This window comes from Marmota marmota, unplaced genomic scaffold (genome assembly GCF_001458135.2).
Source record: "Marmota marmota marmota unplaced genomic scaffold, marMar, whole genome shotgun sequence".
Classification (NCBI taxonomy): domain Eukaryota; kingdom Metazoa; phylum Chordata; class Mammalia; order Rodentia; family Sciuridae; genus Marmota; species Marmota marmota.
The window spans coordinates 48,862,507-48,879,521 of record NW_026000037.1 but is presented as its reverse complement, the minus strand read 5'-3'; the positions used below and the strand labels follow the sequence as shown (position 1 = coordinate 48,879,521).

Genomic DNA, 17,015 nt, shown 5'->3' with positions numbered 1-17,015 from the left:
ACATTTTGGGGGGTGGGGTTACTCACTCATGAGGTAGCCACTCATTAATGGCAGTCATTTTGCATCTGTGAAGTTCTGTTATCACACTGATATAATTTTATAAGATCTTAAAATGCAAAGGGAAACATCTCTGTGTAAGATTTCCGAAGCACTGTCAAATGTTATTCTGTCAATTCTACCCAGTGCCAAAAAGACCTCAGGAGACAAGGATTGTAAATGTATTTTATTTTGTAAGCAACAATCAAAATATATTTGTGCTACTGATTTCTTCAAATATTAAATGGGATATTAACCCACTTTGATGTATTCTTGCTCAACTTTGGAATCTGCAAAGACCCTAACTAAAGAAAACAGAAGTAATTGCACAACTGAGACTAGAAGTGTTACAGTGCTGCAAATGATGCCAGATGTCTTACATTTAACCAAATACACCTTCAGTGGTCCCTTGATTTTGAGCATTAGGAACAGCAGAGGAAGATACACTGAAAGGATCACTATAGTAGCTTTTTGTGTTGCTTTATTTAAATACGACGGTATCCAACATAGCTGCTAAACACTGGACAATATTTGAAGTCATAAGTACATCCACATGTTCTTCCAAATGACGTTTGGGATCCTAAAAGGGAAGGAATAAATAAGAAAAGAAAAAGAAAAAAAGATTAATCACTTTTTTTTTCAATAGCTGATGAAATTAGTAACTTAAATTTCCTTAATATATTGTTACATTCTTAGGGTTTTAAAATCTGTTAAAAAGATAAGTAATTAATAAAATAACAGATTGCACAATGAAAAATTAATTTACAAAATCAGTGCTATAACTATAGAGATTTTACAAAGGGTAACAAGGAATTATAAAGCCTATTATCATCTGATTTAAAAAAGGATGCCTTTTATGTGTGTGAATATGCCGGAGTATGTGTGTATATTCTCCGATGGTCATATTTTTTGTTTGTTTTTGTGGAGCTAGGGATTGAACCCAGGGCTTTATGCAAGCGCTCTAGAGGTAGAGCCCCAGCTCAGGTCACATTATTTTGTCATCCCTAGAGTTTGAGGGAGTGCTTTATTTGAAATAGACATATCAATAGGTAAAAGTTCAATGTGAATGCACACCACTTTTCTCCACGTTAGTAAAAATAAGAATTCTGCATAATTTTAATACCTCAAGAGCTGAACTTTAAATGATTCACAAAATATTCCTGGATCAAAAGTCACTGAATTTGGAAATTTTAAAAACAATTTGGATTGATTCTAAAATTTTGTTTCATGCAGATATTTTGGAAAAATACACTAGAAAATGACAGAGGTGTAATCCTTTTAACTAAAACCTAATCAGATCTATTTTTTGAAATAGACCTAGTTAAAAATGAGGCTTAAGGGCTCAGTGGTAGAGCACTCACCTAGCATGTGTGAGGCACTGAGTTCGATCCTCAGCACCACATAAAAATAAATAAATAAAATAATGGTATTGTGTCCAGCTACAACTAAAAAAATAAACATTAAAAAAACGAGGCTTAAAATTGCATTGTAATAAAGGAAGAATTTCATCTATATTAATGTTTGATAGTGAATGGAGTATTTCAGCTAAATTTGAAAGCTTTGAAATAAAGGGTACATATTGTACACAATTTTTAAAAAGTATTAAAGCATTATTTTTTATGGGTATTGTTAAAAATCCCAAGGTTCTTAATTTTAAATAAATGCTCATCATTGGAATTATTTTTTGGCTGTGCTTTTCTATCTATAATTTCAACACACTGATTTCTTTAAACAACCCAGAGATACAATGTGCCATAAACAATTTCAAGTCACTGCACCACAATGTGAAAAGGGTCTTGATTCATTTTAGGTGAAAGATACTGAGAGTGACTGGTAAGAGAGAAAAGATATTGGTTTGATTCCACTATAGACAGTTTCCTTTTGACATAAAACAGACCAAACCAATAAGATACTTAGTACATTTAAATAAATGATTCTGATGACTATTAAACTTTGTCAATTATATATTTTTCAGTTTCACTTTTTAGTTCTTTTATTTTATGTGAACTATTAAATAAAAAAAGTCTACATCATGAAACTATAACCTCAGAGAGTAATTTATTCAAATAGTGAATTCCATGAAGGGTAAAGACTCCAAACCGGTGATCTAATATTATATATTAGGTTAAGATAGTGGAAAAAGACAAGGCTGATATCACATAAGTCGAGAAAATAAGATTAATTATATTTCATGGGGGGGCTATTTGTTTTTAAATTATAATATTCCAAATGTACTAAGATTTTATTTCCTGATTTATGATATATAATAAAGTCAAACCTTTGCCCCTTCCATTCTGTTAGGAGTAATTGGTTTTATAGTGAATTGGTAACTCATTTATCAGTTATCTACATTACTTCTTGTGGCAGCTGGGTGATTCTTAGAGATTTCCCATCCAAGAATGGTCCTGGCCCAAACCTACATAGCTTGTGAGATGTGATGGGATCAGAGCATATGGTAGGATGGCTGAAAGCAAAGACAGCTTAGTGTCTTGCATCTGAAATATCATGATTCTGCCAACATCAGCAATATGATAACCATGTTCCATGAAATGGGGAAAAAATGTAATCAACATTCTTTAAAAAACAGTCTAATTAATCTGTAGATTCCTTTAATTGGTTGGTGTTTTCCCCCCACCCTTAGATAATAGCAACTAAAACATATCTTTCATCTTAGAAAAGTCAAAGAACAAATACTTAAAACCATTTCTTTTCATGCATTATAACCAACATAGTTCTAACATTTCTCAGATACATTACCTATATATTGATAAAATAATTCATTAAAAATGGTTAAATATAAAATAACCCTACCATTCTATTATCTTACATGATCTATAGTAAAAACAATATTTGCATAATTAATTCAGGACAAAATGCCCTAATTAATTTCTAGTAAATAATTTTTACTAAAGATAGTATATCATAGGTATAGATTTATGATTTATTCTCTATAGATGGCAAATAAATTCAGTGACCTTTAAAATTAGTATCATATTCACATGAGAGAAGAAAATGTAGAATGAACAGACAGGGGAAAAAAATTTACATAGGCCCTAAAATAGTTTTAACTCAGTAAGAGCAGGTTATTATGAGACAGTATAACTGATTATAGTACACCTCACCTGCTTGCCAACATTCTTTATTGCCAGCTGTTCAGGTGTCATCTTATCTTCTTCTTCTACAGCCTGTGAATAAAACACAAAGGACTGAGCTTCAAATTCTTCATTTACATTTCCCTCTGAAAAATAATCACCAAAATAATGGGGATCATAATTTTCATTCATAAAACCTTTTACTCAAAAAATTTATTGCACAAAAAACCAATTTTACTAATCTTCATAATAACTTTCAGGGTAATGAAAGTTATTACTGCTATTATTTGAAAACAATGATTTCAAACAATTATTTGAAAACAGACTTAGGAAATATGTAAATGGTATTGAAAATATCAAACTTGATCATTAAATGGTAGTATTAACTGCATGGAGACCATTATTGAATTCTTTGAGAGGTAGAGGGAAGTGGAAGTAAAGCTGCTTTATGGCACTGTGGTACTAATTATGCTCTATCATCTTTTCCTACTTTTACAAGTAGTTCTCCCTCAAGTTCCCATTTCTTTATCTCCTTTATTCTTGTCAATCCAGCCTGCATATATACAGTATATATTTAATAGCACTTAGGATCAAAGGAGCTACTGACATTTGAACTACTTAATAAATCACATGTTAATCTCATCATATCTTTAAATCTCTTCTGGGAAAAAAAACTGCACTACTCTACATGAGGAATCTTTAGTAACAATAAAGAAATCTGAAGTTTTTGACATCAAAATAATTAGGGGCTGAGGATGTGGCTTCAGGGTATAGAGTGTTTGCCTAGCATGTGCAAGGCCCTCAGTTTGATCCTCAGCACTTGGCGGGGAAAATTACCTGAATCATGTAAACAAACCACTTTACACTACTTTCAGAGTTAGCTGTAAACTCTTGTGTATGACCACAAGCTTCCTAGCATAATAATTTTAAAAATCATTAAAACATTTACAATATTTATATTCGTATTCATCTCCCAATAATGGCACAAAATACAAAATCTTTATTAAGAATCCTAAGCTTAAGGAACCTTCTTTTTAACAGTTTGGGTCCCGAAGTCCTGAAGATAGCACTATGCATCAGGAGAACTTGTGGTCTATGATTTTTTCATAGCATCTGATGATTGCAAAACAAAGAAAACTTTATGATTGCCAACCTCAAGAAATACTACCTCAGCATTTACCATAAAGATGGTTACAATAAGGGGTGAAATAGTAGTGGCAGAAAGCAGGAAACCAAAATCCCAGTGAGGGTTAGATTTGGATACTCTAAACTTAATAATCTCACAGCTGCCAAATTTCTTCATGTGTGAACAATGAACATGTAGGAAACGCAATCATCAGACATTTCCCATAAACTGGGAAGTTTGGCTGCATTTCACACCTTCTTAATAGTTTTGTAAACAGAGAACTTGAAAATGAGCAAAGATGGCAAGTGTCTAATTTTATAAATGGACAAACTATCTAGAGAATTTTTCCCAATAGAACCTGCCTAAATAGAAAAGATGGTGAATAAGTATTGTATCTACTTATTACTAGAGGATACATCATTAGAAATTACATTTATGACTCATAAACCTGAAAGAAGGAAAAACAAAATTTAATAACACTCCAAATCTAAAATTCCCTAGACAGAGAATATGTTCATTTTCAGAGTCAGATGTCACTCTATTATTCTCAGCTAGTTATGAAAGTATTTCTTAACTAGGAAATTGCTTCTACTTTTCAATGTTTCACATAAACAGAAACACTGACATGCATTAAGAGTTTTTCTTTCTAAATTTCTTTTACAAATTGTGACATTAGACTTTATTGACTTAAAAGCATATTAGATGAATGAAACAATTCACATAAATTTGTACTACATATCCATTCAGTGTTAGTTGTCCTATGCACATGCCAATAACATTACTTACTACAGTACTGGAAGGAAGCAAGAGTTTTGGAATTTGGCTCAAACTACCAATCCACATACAAAACAGTTATTAGGAAGTATTTTGGATTATTATAAATATCAAAGGTTACAGATATACAAAGATGAAGGCCAAAAGCATTTAAAGCACTAATCTTATCTGAAAAGATAAACAGAACATAAAGAGCTCTAACAAAATTTTAAAGTCATTTACATCATTTTACCACTTTACCAATTAGTTTTTTCCATTCCCAATAATTAAAAGAGAGTTCACAAACTCTTTGCGAAGTGCAGATGGTAAAAAGTACTCCCAGCCATAGATGCCATCTGGGAAATGAGGAGCAGCTGTAGATTTAGGCATATACTAAGGTTGCAAACCCCCATGACAAAAGGAGTAAGCACATCTCTTCCATTCTAAGACAGACCAGATCATTACATCAAACCCCTAAATATTCTCTCCATCTACCTAAGTCACCTATATCTTATCTACCATCTGGGCAAGACCAGTTTGTCTTCATTCACAGTTCTAATCTGGCTAGTCACCAGGAAAAATTAAGAAATGGTAGCAGCAGAAACAAATGAAATTCAGGCACAGGCAGTGTCCTCACTAGGGAACTTCTGTGTTTATGGCAACTTCTGTGATTTGGCTTCAAATTTTGCTTTTGCATTCGTGCTCTTCGGTTTACTCAACCAACAAAAAAGCACTGAAAATGTTTGTGGCTATTCACACTAGAAACGTTTTTAACAGTTTATCAACAAAGACCCCCAGATGGCTATCCCATCACGCACGGTCTGCACAGTTCTAAGAAATTCTTGGAATTTGGTCTGTTATATGATCATAATCCCCTCAGATGTGCCCCCTATCTTAAATAGGTTTTACTAAACCTCTTAACCTCATTCTCTTTTTTCTGTTAATATTCCAAGTTTCTCAAATGAAAAATCTATATCTCAAATTTCACCATTTTATTTTCCTTTTAACAAATGTAGATTGGATCCTTGGTGTTTACTGTCACTCTTTTAAGGCCCTCCACTACGCCAATTTCAGTTTTTTCAACACCTTTGGATTATTCCACCTGTTTTCTATTCTTTAACCCTTGCTTTTGATACCATTCTTATTCCACATACTTCTCTGATTATTCCGTTGGATTCTTTTTTTCCCTGATGACATGCTTTTTTCATTCTGTAACATGCCATGATCCCACTTAAGCACATGCTTTCTAATATAGCCAATATGGCAATTTTAATGTAAAATAGGACACAAACTGTTAAATGGAATATGCTTTATTTTATTTTTTTTAACCAGTAAACAACCTCTGGATAGCTGCTAGTGGATTTCAAGACAACATATTTTACTTCTTTTATGATTGTAACATTTATTTTTTACACTGAGAACAACACTGTTGTTCTATAGCTGAGAATAACACTATGGGTTATGGGTGTAGACAATGTATTTAAATAAATGGCTTTTTATAAAACACACTTGGGAAAACAAAATGAACAAATATGAAGCAATCTGAAAATTATCTGAGAAGGTACAAGAAGTTTGAGTATGAATTACATCAAAGTTTTTTTTTCTACCCATCAGTATATGTTTTTTACAAATATTAACTTACTGAAGTCTGAAAACAATCGAATGATATAGTTAGTCAATATTTGATATTTAAAGACATTAGGCACTATATCCTTGGGGTACCATATACTAATTCCAACGATATTTCTTTTTTGGGGGGGCAGGTACTAGGGATTGAACTCAAGGGCACTCGACCATTGAGTCATATCCCCAGTCATATTTTGTATTTTATTTAGAGACAGGTTCTCACTGAATTGCTTAGCAAGCCTCACTTTTGCTGAGACTGGCTTTGCCTCCTGTCTCAGCCTCCGAAGCTGCAGGCATGTGTCACTGCGCCTGGCTTAATTCCAGCAATTTTCTATCATAAAAGGAATTTTTCAAATTTGTTTTGCTCTCAAGGAGCTCACCTTTGGGCTCTGATTGCCTCTAAATCTCAAATTATAATGCAGTATGAGTGTCCAGAAAGAAGAGTGAGAACACAGAGATAAATGTACCTAACTTTTTTCTTGTGGATCACCAGGGGAAAAAATGTCAGGGTAAGAGTATGCAGAATTCTCTGGAGGAAGAATACATCATATGATACTTATTGGTAACAGAGAAAGAGACCCTGGAGACTGAGCGGCTGTAGGAGAAGAGAAAGAGGTTAAGTCCCAATTTTAAAGCAAACACAATGACTAGGAACATGACAGTACCCTGACAATAAAACTGGTAGAGGAACTATTCTAGGTAGAAAGCAGAATAGACACTACTGTTCACTCTTAAACATTAGCACTTGAAGCACCTGGGACATGCAAGTGGAAAGGTCTCAGAGCCAGGTGTGGTGGTACATCCCTATAATCCCAACAGCTTGGGAGGCTGAGGTAGGAGGATTTAGAGTTCTAAGTCAGCCTCAGCAACTTAGTAAGGCCCTAAGCAACTCAGCGAGACCCCATTTCTAAATAAAATACAAAAAAGGGCAGGGATGTAGCTCAGTGGTTAAGTGCCCCTGGGTTTTAATCCCTGGTACCAAAAACAAACAAAAAAAAGTCTCAGAGATGATGAAGAGGATAATAAGTACCAAATGATAGGGAAAAAGATATTTCAAAAGTTAATATGGCTAAACCATGAAAACAATCCCCCTGCCCTGTAGTGCTGGGAGTCAAACCCAGGACTTACACATGCTATGCCAATTTTTCTTAAAGAAAAGTTTAAAAATAGAAAAGCAAAGGCAGCAAAATGGAAGAGTTAGGAAAACCAGGTAACGTATTGTCACGGAAGTAAAGGGAAGAGACTTAAGTTCAAAGGTATGAAGTACAGGCAAGGAGGCAAGGAAAATAACTGAAAAAAAAAAAGCAAAATCAATGTACTAAAAAAGTGAATCAATTACTTCTTTTAACAAGGTGGAAATAGTAGAAACTATCATTAGTATTCCACTCCATCAGGGAAAGGCGGTGATTCTAAGGACACTGGAGGCCAACTTCAAAAAAGGATCAATGACGGGAGAGTTCAGCCTTACAGAACGACAGGTACCAAGTATGCAATGATGAAAAATAGCTGAGGCAGGGTATGGTGTTGTAACACCTGTAATCCCAGCAACTCAGGATAACCACAAGTTCAAAGCCAGCCTCAACAATTTAGTGAGGCCCTAAACAACTTAGTGAGACTGTGTGTCAAAAAATAAAAAGGGGGTGGGGATGTAGATTAGTGGTTAAGTGTCCCTGGGTTCAACTGCTGGTACAAAAAAAGATTTTAAAGAAAAAGAGATGCCCTTTAGAGGGCACGGCACATAGTAGCTCCTTAAAATTTATATGTTTATGTTAAGATCAGTTAATCCTAATGATTAGTTTCTTAAATAATAAGTATTGCATCCTTCATTCATTCACTCAAATATGTATTGAGCATCTACCATTTATCTGTCAGTGTGCCAGAAACAAAATGAGACTTGATAGCTGAATTCAAAGGGCTTAAAGTCAAAACAAGAAATTTTAAAAATAAGAATTAGCTTAACAGAGATACATTGGAGTATAAATAAGCATTCCAAATTGTTGATATGAAGGTCTCAATGGTGCAAGAGTGTTAAACTGAGCCCTGCATGGGAAGGCACTACAGTGACAACGAGTGCTTTAGGCCAGGAAGCAAGAAAGAGCATTCTAAGTTTAAAGAACTGCAAATTATTCAGTAGCGCAATAATATAACAGTGGTTAGGAGATAAAGCGACAGAGGTTTAGACTTCATTCTAGGGCAAACAGAAGTCAGTCATCAAATCTTTTTAAAAGCAAGGCAGTGGCATGAACCAATTTATGTTTTAAAAATTAAGGTAAATTTTACTTAACATAAAATTTAACCATTTTAGAATGCAAACATTCAAAAACATTTAGTACCTTTGTAATGTATAATTATCGCCTCTATTCCCTAACATTTCACTATCCCAATGCAAAGCTACTTAGTCTATTACTTCCTACTCTTCCCTTGCCCAACACCCTGGCAATCAGTAATCTGTTTTCTGTTTCTGTGGATTTGGATACATCACATAAATGGATCACATAAGGAGACCTTTTATTCCTGGCTTCTTTCATTTTTGCTGCCCATGTATTAGAGATCCACCCACGTGTAGCATGTATGTATAGTTTATTTCTATTAATAGCTGAGTAATATTATATTATATTATATATGCGTGTGCACACGTGTGTATTTATATCATGATTTGTTTATCCATTCATCTATTCATAGACATTAGGATGTCTCTATCTTTTGGCTATTATGAATATTGCTGTAAATATTCATATACAAATTTTTGTATGAATACCTATTTTCACTTCTTTTGTGCATATATTCAGGAGTAGAACTTCTGGATAACTCGGTTTAACTTTTTGAGGAACCACCAATTTGTTTTTCATAGTGGCTGCACCATTTTATATTCCTACCAGGAATGTATATGGGTTCCAGTTTCTCCACATCCTCAGCAACACTTGTTATTTTCCATTATTTCAATTATAGCCATGCTATGGGGTATGAAGTGATATATCACTGTGGTTTTGATTTGCATTTCCCTCAGGATCAGTGATGTTGATTGTAAAGAAGCAGTTTAGCTCATGGATTAACCTGGTAAGTAGAATGGCTTACTGATTGACTAGACAGATGTAGGGGAAAGAGGGAGGAGTCAAGAATGCTATTAATAACAACAGAACTGGTTGTAGCCATCATGTGCCAGATGCTTCACACATACTATTTCCAATTCTTAAAACAACCTTTTTTCTTTTTAATTTTTAGTTGTAGTTGGACACGATACTTTTATTTTATTTATTTTTATGTGGTGCTGAGGATCAAAACCAGGGCCTCGCACGTGTGAGGCGAGCGCTCTACCACTGAGCCATAACCCCAGCCCCTTTTAATTTTTTTATAGTTGTAGGTGGACAGCATGCCTTTATTTGTTTAGTTTTTTATGTGGTGCTAACGATTGAATCCAGGCCTCACACATGCTAGGCAAGCACTCTGCCACTGAGCTACAGCTACAGCCCCCAACAACCTTGTTTTTGAGATAAGAAAATAAGGTTCAGAGAGGCTGACTTGCTTCTAGCCAAACAGGCAACAAGCAATGAAACTTTGGCTTAAACACAATCCTATCTAGATCTCAAAGCAACTTTTATGGTAATTAGGGAAAAGTATTACTCTTAAATGATGCACTTTGAATAATAATAATAATCATAAAGCAAAACCCAAGATTATTAGGTGACACTGAAAAGCACAAATTCTTTACAAAAATCTTATAGGAAGACTGAAATAAGTTAGACTCAGAAAGTTAAAGGTCGAATGGTTTTTTCTCATACACAGAAACCATAGCACAATAAGGGGGGGAAAGTGGGTAGAGCAGATCCCATGAAAATAGAGGGACTATCTGTGGAGTAGAGAAAGAGCACTGAAATGGACAAAATCATGCTATATACATATAAGAATATACCACAGTGAATGTATATCTATAAAGCACCATTTAAAAACAAACCAAAAAAAAAAGTAGAAAGAAGACCAGTAGAGTAGAGGAAAGGGAACAGGGGGAGAGAAGAGAGAAGAAAAAAGGAAGCACTGACATCTGAAAAGGAGCAAATTATATTCCATGAATACATGATTTTGTCAAAATGAACCCCAATATTATGTATAGCTATGATGCACTACTAAAAACTTCTAAAAAAAATCAACTGAGGGCTGAAACCAATAAAGATCTGGTTTAATTTAAAGGTGGCATAAGCACCCCGAAGCCCTAGATTTGATCCTTAGCACTGCAAGCCAAAACAAAAAAAGCAAATCATATAGGGATTCAATTTTAAAATATAATGACATATAGTAATGTGAAATAAAGATCACATGTGTATGTACATACTTTGTGTGTGTGTGTTTAACAGAAATTATGATTCAGCTTTTTGAGAAAAATTTCTAGGGCAAAATCTATCCAATAACCATCTTCTTCTTTTGTAACATAACCCTGATTTTACTAAAGAACTTTGCTTCCAGCTAAAAGACCACATTACATAGACTTTCTTGCTGTTAGATGTGTCCATTTGACTAAAGTCTGCCGGTGAAAGATAATCAAAATTTCTGGGAAGAAATTTATGGGAAGAATCCTGAAAGGGAACTAATTTACCCCTGTTTTGCTTTTCCTTCTCTTCCAGCTGTGTCAAACTTAAAGGAATGTTTTGGGAGGAGTGGGAGCACTAGGGATTGAACCCACAGCCTCATGCATGGTAGGAAAGTGCACTACCAATGAACTATTCTCCCAGGGCCAGTAATGTAAAACTTAGATGGGATAGCTAAAGCTCTAGCCATGAAGCAAGAGATGACCTAAGGATGGAAGCTAATCCATGGCAAATGGAGCAGAAAGAAGGAACCTGGGTCTTGCATGACTTTGACGGTTTATATTGCCCATGAAGTACAAGAGATATCCCTTTCTATTTTATTTAAGGCATTGACATTTTGAGCTAACACAACCCTAGATATAACACTTGCTGAAGGCAAAAGCGTAAAAATTCAGGAGTTACATTAAGTATAGAATTCTCTGTTTCCCACCTGAGAGGTGATACTGTTACCAACACAACATACTGACCTATATAGAGATCACTTTGAAAAAAGGGGAAAAAGGAAATAGGGTAGGGATTTCTTTTTATGTTGTTATACAATTTTATTTTTCATACTAAACCTGTTAAAGAGAGCATACTGATTTCAATAGTTAAAAAGATGGCCTCTAAAAGATGTTATTATCTACTTACCCAGTAATAGTACATTTTTATAAAATATTTTTTTAATTTAAATTAAAAGGTATTTCTACTTTAACTTTTTCTTTGACTACTTAATAAGGTTATCAACGCCATTTGTCTTTCTTCAGTGAGTTTCCTAACTCATTTGCCCAACTGATTAATATTTTTACTACCTACATTTATTCTTAATTATAATAGTTCTCAAAGTTCTCTAGCTTATTCTGTTGGATTTCTATGTGTGATTACAAATATATCATATTCAAATAATGATGATCTGACCTATTTCCCCCAATATTCATATCTTCTTTTGTTTTTCTTATCTTATTACACTAACACAAAACAAGATTTTCCTATCTGACTACTACAGTAAATGAACTGTAATCATATTTACATGTTTTATACGTAATCATATAAAAAATTCAATTTTTTATATGAAATTCAAAAATTTCTTTCAGGTTACTAAGTAGGTCAATATACCCATCTAAAAAACTGTTAAATCTTAGAATTTATGGAACTATATGCTTGGGGAAAAGGCAAGTTTTGCTTCAATGCTATTCTTTTCAAAAATGGTCTCTTTTGCAATTCATTTTTCACCTGCACATTCATTTACAAATAATGTAATCAAATATTATCAAAATTTAAAAAAATAGCAGATGCATGTTGGCATGAATAAATTAGGAGGTTTGGAATAACAGAGCTGTGGGTGTTGTAGTTCAATAACGAGAAACATCAAATTAGTAGTAATCCAGTAGAATTTCTGTGTGGTGAATTTAGACTTGAAATTGAAAACTTGGAATATAGGAATTTAATTATTTTCTAACCTTTCACTTTAGGACCTAACTGGCATCTAACAGTAATTACCTTAGTTTAAAACACCAGCCAATTAAAAAAGAATACTATGAAGAACTGGTAGCATGGGCCTTTCATTTTATATTTTAAGTGTTACTAAAAAAATCCACTGTATTTCTTTCAATCAAAGAGGGAATTACATTCCCAAATTTGGACTCTTTCATATCACAGCTTACACATTGTTTTCATTTTTTAACCAAACCTTACAAGTTTTTGAGTACTACAGAGATTTTTTAAAACTGTAAAATAGGAAAAACTTCTGTGGACGGGCAGCAGTAACCATAAATAGGTTACTTCCTGGCAGTGGTACCAATATAAATTTACTTAAATGTGTAATGTAATAAAAATCATTCCTACAGTCTGCTGAATAATAAATTGTAACATTCTATTTATAAAAGGTTAACTATTTTAAAAAATAAACTATCTCTATCTAGTCTTCACATCATGAAAAATACTAGAAAGATATAAAATAACTTACCTACAATCTAGCACTAAGTGAGTATTTCCAGTTGAAATACTATATCTATAATAAGGGTATGTTCTTCAAAGCCAAACCTAATTCTGCCAAAATTTAGTTTGTAAGAACCTATTAGATTTATTTCAAAACTGAATTACCTTGAAAGACTTATTGCTACACTTCTGTAAATCTTACACATTTGTCTCCTGGATAATAGTTTGGTTTTGGGGGTAAGAAGTGTTTAATTTAAAAGGGAAATTTTATTTTGGTGTAATATCCTATGTCATTTTAAACTATGACCCTGAAATCTTAAGTTCCAGCCCTTACTATTAAATTTTAGCCCCACGTTTCTGACCGTTTATTTAAAAATTAACTCTCTCCTTCCTCACTCCTATCTAAATTGAAAATATTAATGGTACCAACATACTTCTAGTCATTTAGACAGGAAATCTTGAGTTCATCTTTGATTCCTCCCTCTTCTTTCACCTGACTTATCCAACCAGTACCATGTTTTGTTTATCTGCCTATTAATGCCTTCATTCCTACTGTCACTAAGTTAACCCAGACAGTCAGTACCTTTTGTTTGGTAATAGTGAATAGTAAACTCCTCTTAAATAGAATTTCCCATTCAAATCTTCTCTTAAAGGATTCCTTCTACACTATTGTAAACTTATATTTCTAACGTCAGGTTCTGGGCATATCATGCCTCTGATCAAAAGTAATTTGTATCCTGATATTCCCAGAACTATTATTAGATTTTAAGAACTATAAAAAACTTAACTCTACTATTCACCCTCATGTACTATATACTCCAGCCAAGTACACTGTTTCATAAATACTCCATGTACCTTTTTTACCCCCAACATTTCTCCAATCCTAGTTAATCACGACTGTATGCTCTACTTATGAGTTCCAATTTTTTAGACTTCACATGTAAGTGAAATCATGTGGTATTTGTCTGCCTGTACCTGGCTTATTCAATTTACCATAATGTTCTCCAGGTTCAATGTGCTATTGCAAATGATGGGATTTCCTTCTTTTTAAAGGCTGAATAGTATTCCATTATGTATGTGCTTCATTTTTTCTACTTATCTGTTGATACACACATATGTTTTTGATGTCATATTTTGGCTATTGTGAATACTGCTCCAATGAGCACTGAAGTATAGATATCTCTTTGACATTTGATTTCATTTCCTTTAGATAATATCTAGTATTAGAATTGTGGGATATGCCCTATGACCTTTTTATCTACTAGGCATTGCCCATATTTACTTTGCCTATGGGTACATTCCTACATGTTTCCAAACTTACTCATCCTTTAAAGCCTTGTTCAAATGTTGTTGTTTTCTAAGAGAGAAACCTGGGACAGTATCACAACAGAAAATCAGAGCCTCTGAACTCCTATAAAACTTCTCATGTGCTTCTCTCTGTCCAACCCCATCCCCAGTCCCACTGGCACCAGGGATTGAACCAAAGGGGCACTTTACCACTGAGCCACATCCCCAGCCCTTTTTTTGTATCTTATTTAGAGAAAGGGTCTCACTCACTAAGTTGCTGAGGCTGGCTTTGAATGTGGGATCCTCCTACCTTAGCCTCCTTAGCCACTGGAATTATAAGTGTGTGCCAGCACGCCTGACTCAGGTGTTTCTCTATGGCAATTTGTACAATATCTAACTTCCAGAACATATAAATCTCTTGGATACCTTTGTTAAAATATAAATTCTAAATCAGTATGTCTGAGAATCTATATTTCTAACAAGATCCCATAAGATGATGATCCAGCTGGTCTATGGACATTTGAATACTAAGGTGTTATGGAACAGATTTTTGCCTAGTGCTCTGGTTACTTATAAACTTTTCTTACTGTCCCTATTTTCCTATAAATGAAGCAAGGCTCTCAGTTTTCCACTTCAACTTGTACAGGAGATAGTCAATAAATACTTGCAAACATAACACTGTATAATGTATAAGGGATTTTTTAAAATGCAGGCTTTCAATCCATTAGTGAGTCTGAATCTGAATGTATGATATGTATGTATACAATTACAACAGAATAAAATGGAGTTTGACGAGAAAGAACAAAAAATGTATCATATGTAATAAAGGTAAATACTGATTCATAAAACATTATAAGTTATACATTCATAAACATTTACATTTACTGGGTCAAAATGGAAACTATTTTTTATGTATGGTCTAAAAAGTTGGAAAATATATTTTGGGTTGAATTTAGGTTCCAAAAGACATGAAAGAAAGTAAGTTCCTTGAATAGCAGAGATTTTGTATGGCTTAATTTTTACCATATCCCTGGTACCTGGCACATAGTATATTTCCAATAAATATTAATTGGATTTTTTTAACCAAATGAAAAGTAGGAAAATTCATAAAACAAAATATATGCAGCAAGTAGTAAGCTGTTGTTTCTGTTCTACATTCCCTTACTCTCTGTCCCTGAATAATAAAGACATTTCAAATGTGCAACTATATTACATGTTCTATAACAGGGACTGGCAAACTAGAGAACCCATGGGCCAAAGCTGGCCAGCTGCCTATTTTAATGATCACAACCACATTCACTTGTTTACATATTATGTATGGCTGCTTTTGCACAATAGTAGTGGGTATTAGGAAAGACTGAATGACCTGAAAGTCAAATATTTACTCTCTGATCTAGAGAACAGGCCTCTGTATTTAAACTATTTATATTTATATAGTTGCTTGGTATCTAATCATATATATTTCAAAAATTAAAAAAAAAAAAAACTAATGTTAGAAGTAACTTTTACCTTATTGTAATTCTTGGCTAATTCCAACATCTCTTTTACCACCGACTCATTGTGTTTACAATGTTCACTGTAGTCCTGAAGTGTCAAACCTTCCATCCAACTCTTCTTATGCAAATTTAGCAGCATCTAAAAAATATAAAGAAAAAGTAATTATTTTCTTGCCTGAAGGATATTCCCCCTTCACTTGACTTGAGAAAATTCACAAAATCTTTTTGAATTAATGAATTCAAATAAATTCCTATTAGAATTCTCCTAAATTTATAATAATAATTTAAAGAGTACTCCAACCCCTGGCTTTTGCTGTCCTACCTAGAAGGTGATTCTCATCTTTGCTGGGCTTACCTTACTCTCTTCCTTAAAGACAGATGATTCCCTAACCACATTATCTAAACAAGCCATCCCATGCTGTCTTAAACATAAAACTTTCTTTTTAAAATCTGCTATACTGTAATGTGAACACCTGAAATTATTGTTTACTTGTTTACTGCATTTCTCTCCCACGAAAGGGAAATCAAAAGGGCAGGGACTCTGCCTTGTTATTTTCAAGATCATCGGGGGCTGGGTTTGTGGCTCAGGGGTAGAATGCTCGCCTAACATGCATGAGGCACTGGGTTCGATCCTTAGCACAACATAAAAATAAAACAAAGATGTTGTGTCCACTTAAAACTATAAATAAATAGATAGATAGATAGATAGATAAATAAATAAATAATTTTTTAAAAAAAGATCATCAGGGTCTAGATTCTAAAACAATATCAAATAATAACAATAGGTATCTTGTTTGAGTGGACAAATTAAATTTTTATTTTATACACAGAATTGCTAATTTTTCATGTAGTCGGGTTTCAAATGCCAAGGTAAGGAAATAAAATGCCCCACTTACTGACTGTGTGTCAGTCTTTTTTTTTTTTTTGCAGGGGCAGGGTGTACTGGAGATTTAACCAAGAGGTGCTTTACCTCTTAGTTACATCCCCAGCCCTTTCTTTCTTTTTTTCCCCCCAAGACAGGGTCTCACTAAGTTGCTTAGCCCAGTTTATATACCTATGAATTAAAAGCTTATACTAATCACAACGATTTCTTCAAATTCTA

At 33.7% G+C, this 17,015-nt stretch overlaps 1 protein-coding gene across 2 annotated transcripts in view; it reads right to left on the bottom strand.

Annotated features, from left to right (window-relative positions):
* Nucleotides 1-207: 207 nt before the first annotated feature.
* Psmd14 (proteasome 26S subunit, non-ATPase 14) overlaps nucleotides 208-17,015 on the bottom strand; it is a 106,264-nt gene continuing 89,456 nt past the window's right edge. For both annotated transcript variants that reach the window (XM_015479236.2, XM_015479237.2), the window contains 3 exons: nucleotides 15,927-16,052; nucleotides 3,159-3,221; nucleotides 208-616 (listed from right to left, as the gene is read on the bottom strand). In XM_015479236.2, the coding sequence (XP_015334722.1) occupies nucleotides 518-616; nucleotides 3,159-3,221; nucleotides 15,927-16,052 (288 nt within the window). In that variant the 3' untranslated portion in view covers nucleotides 208-517. The remainder of the gene's footprint in view (nucleotides 617-3,158; nucleotides 3,222-15,926; nucleotides 16,053-17,015) is intronic.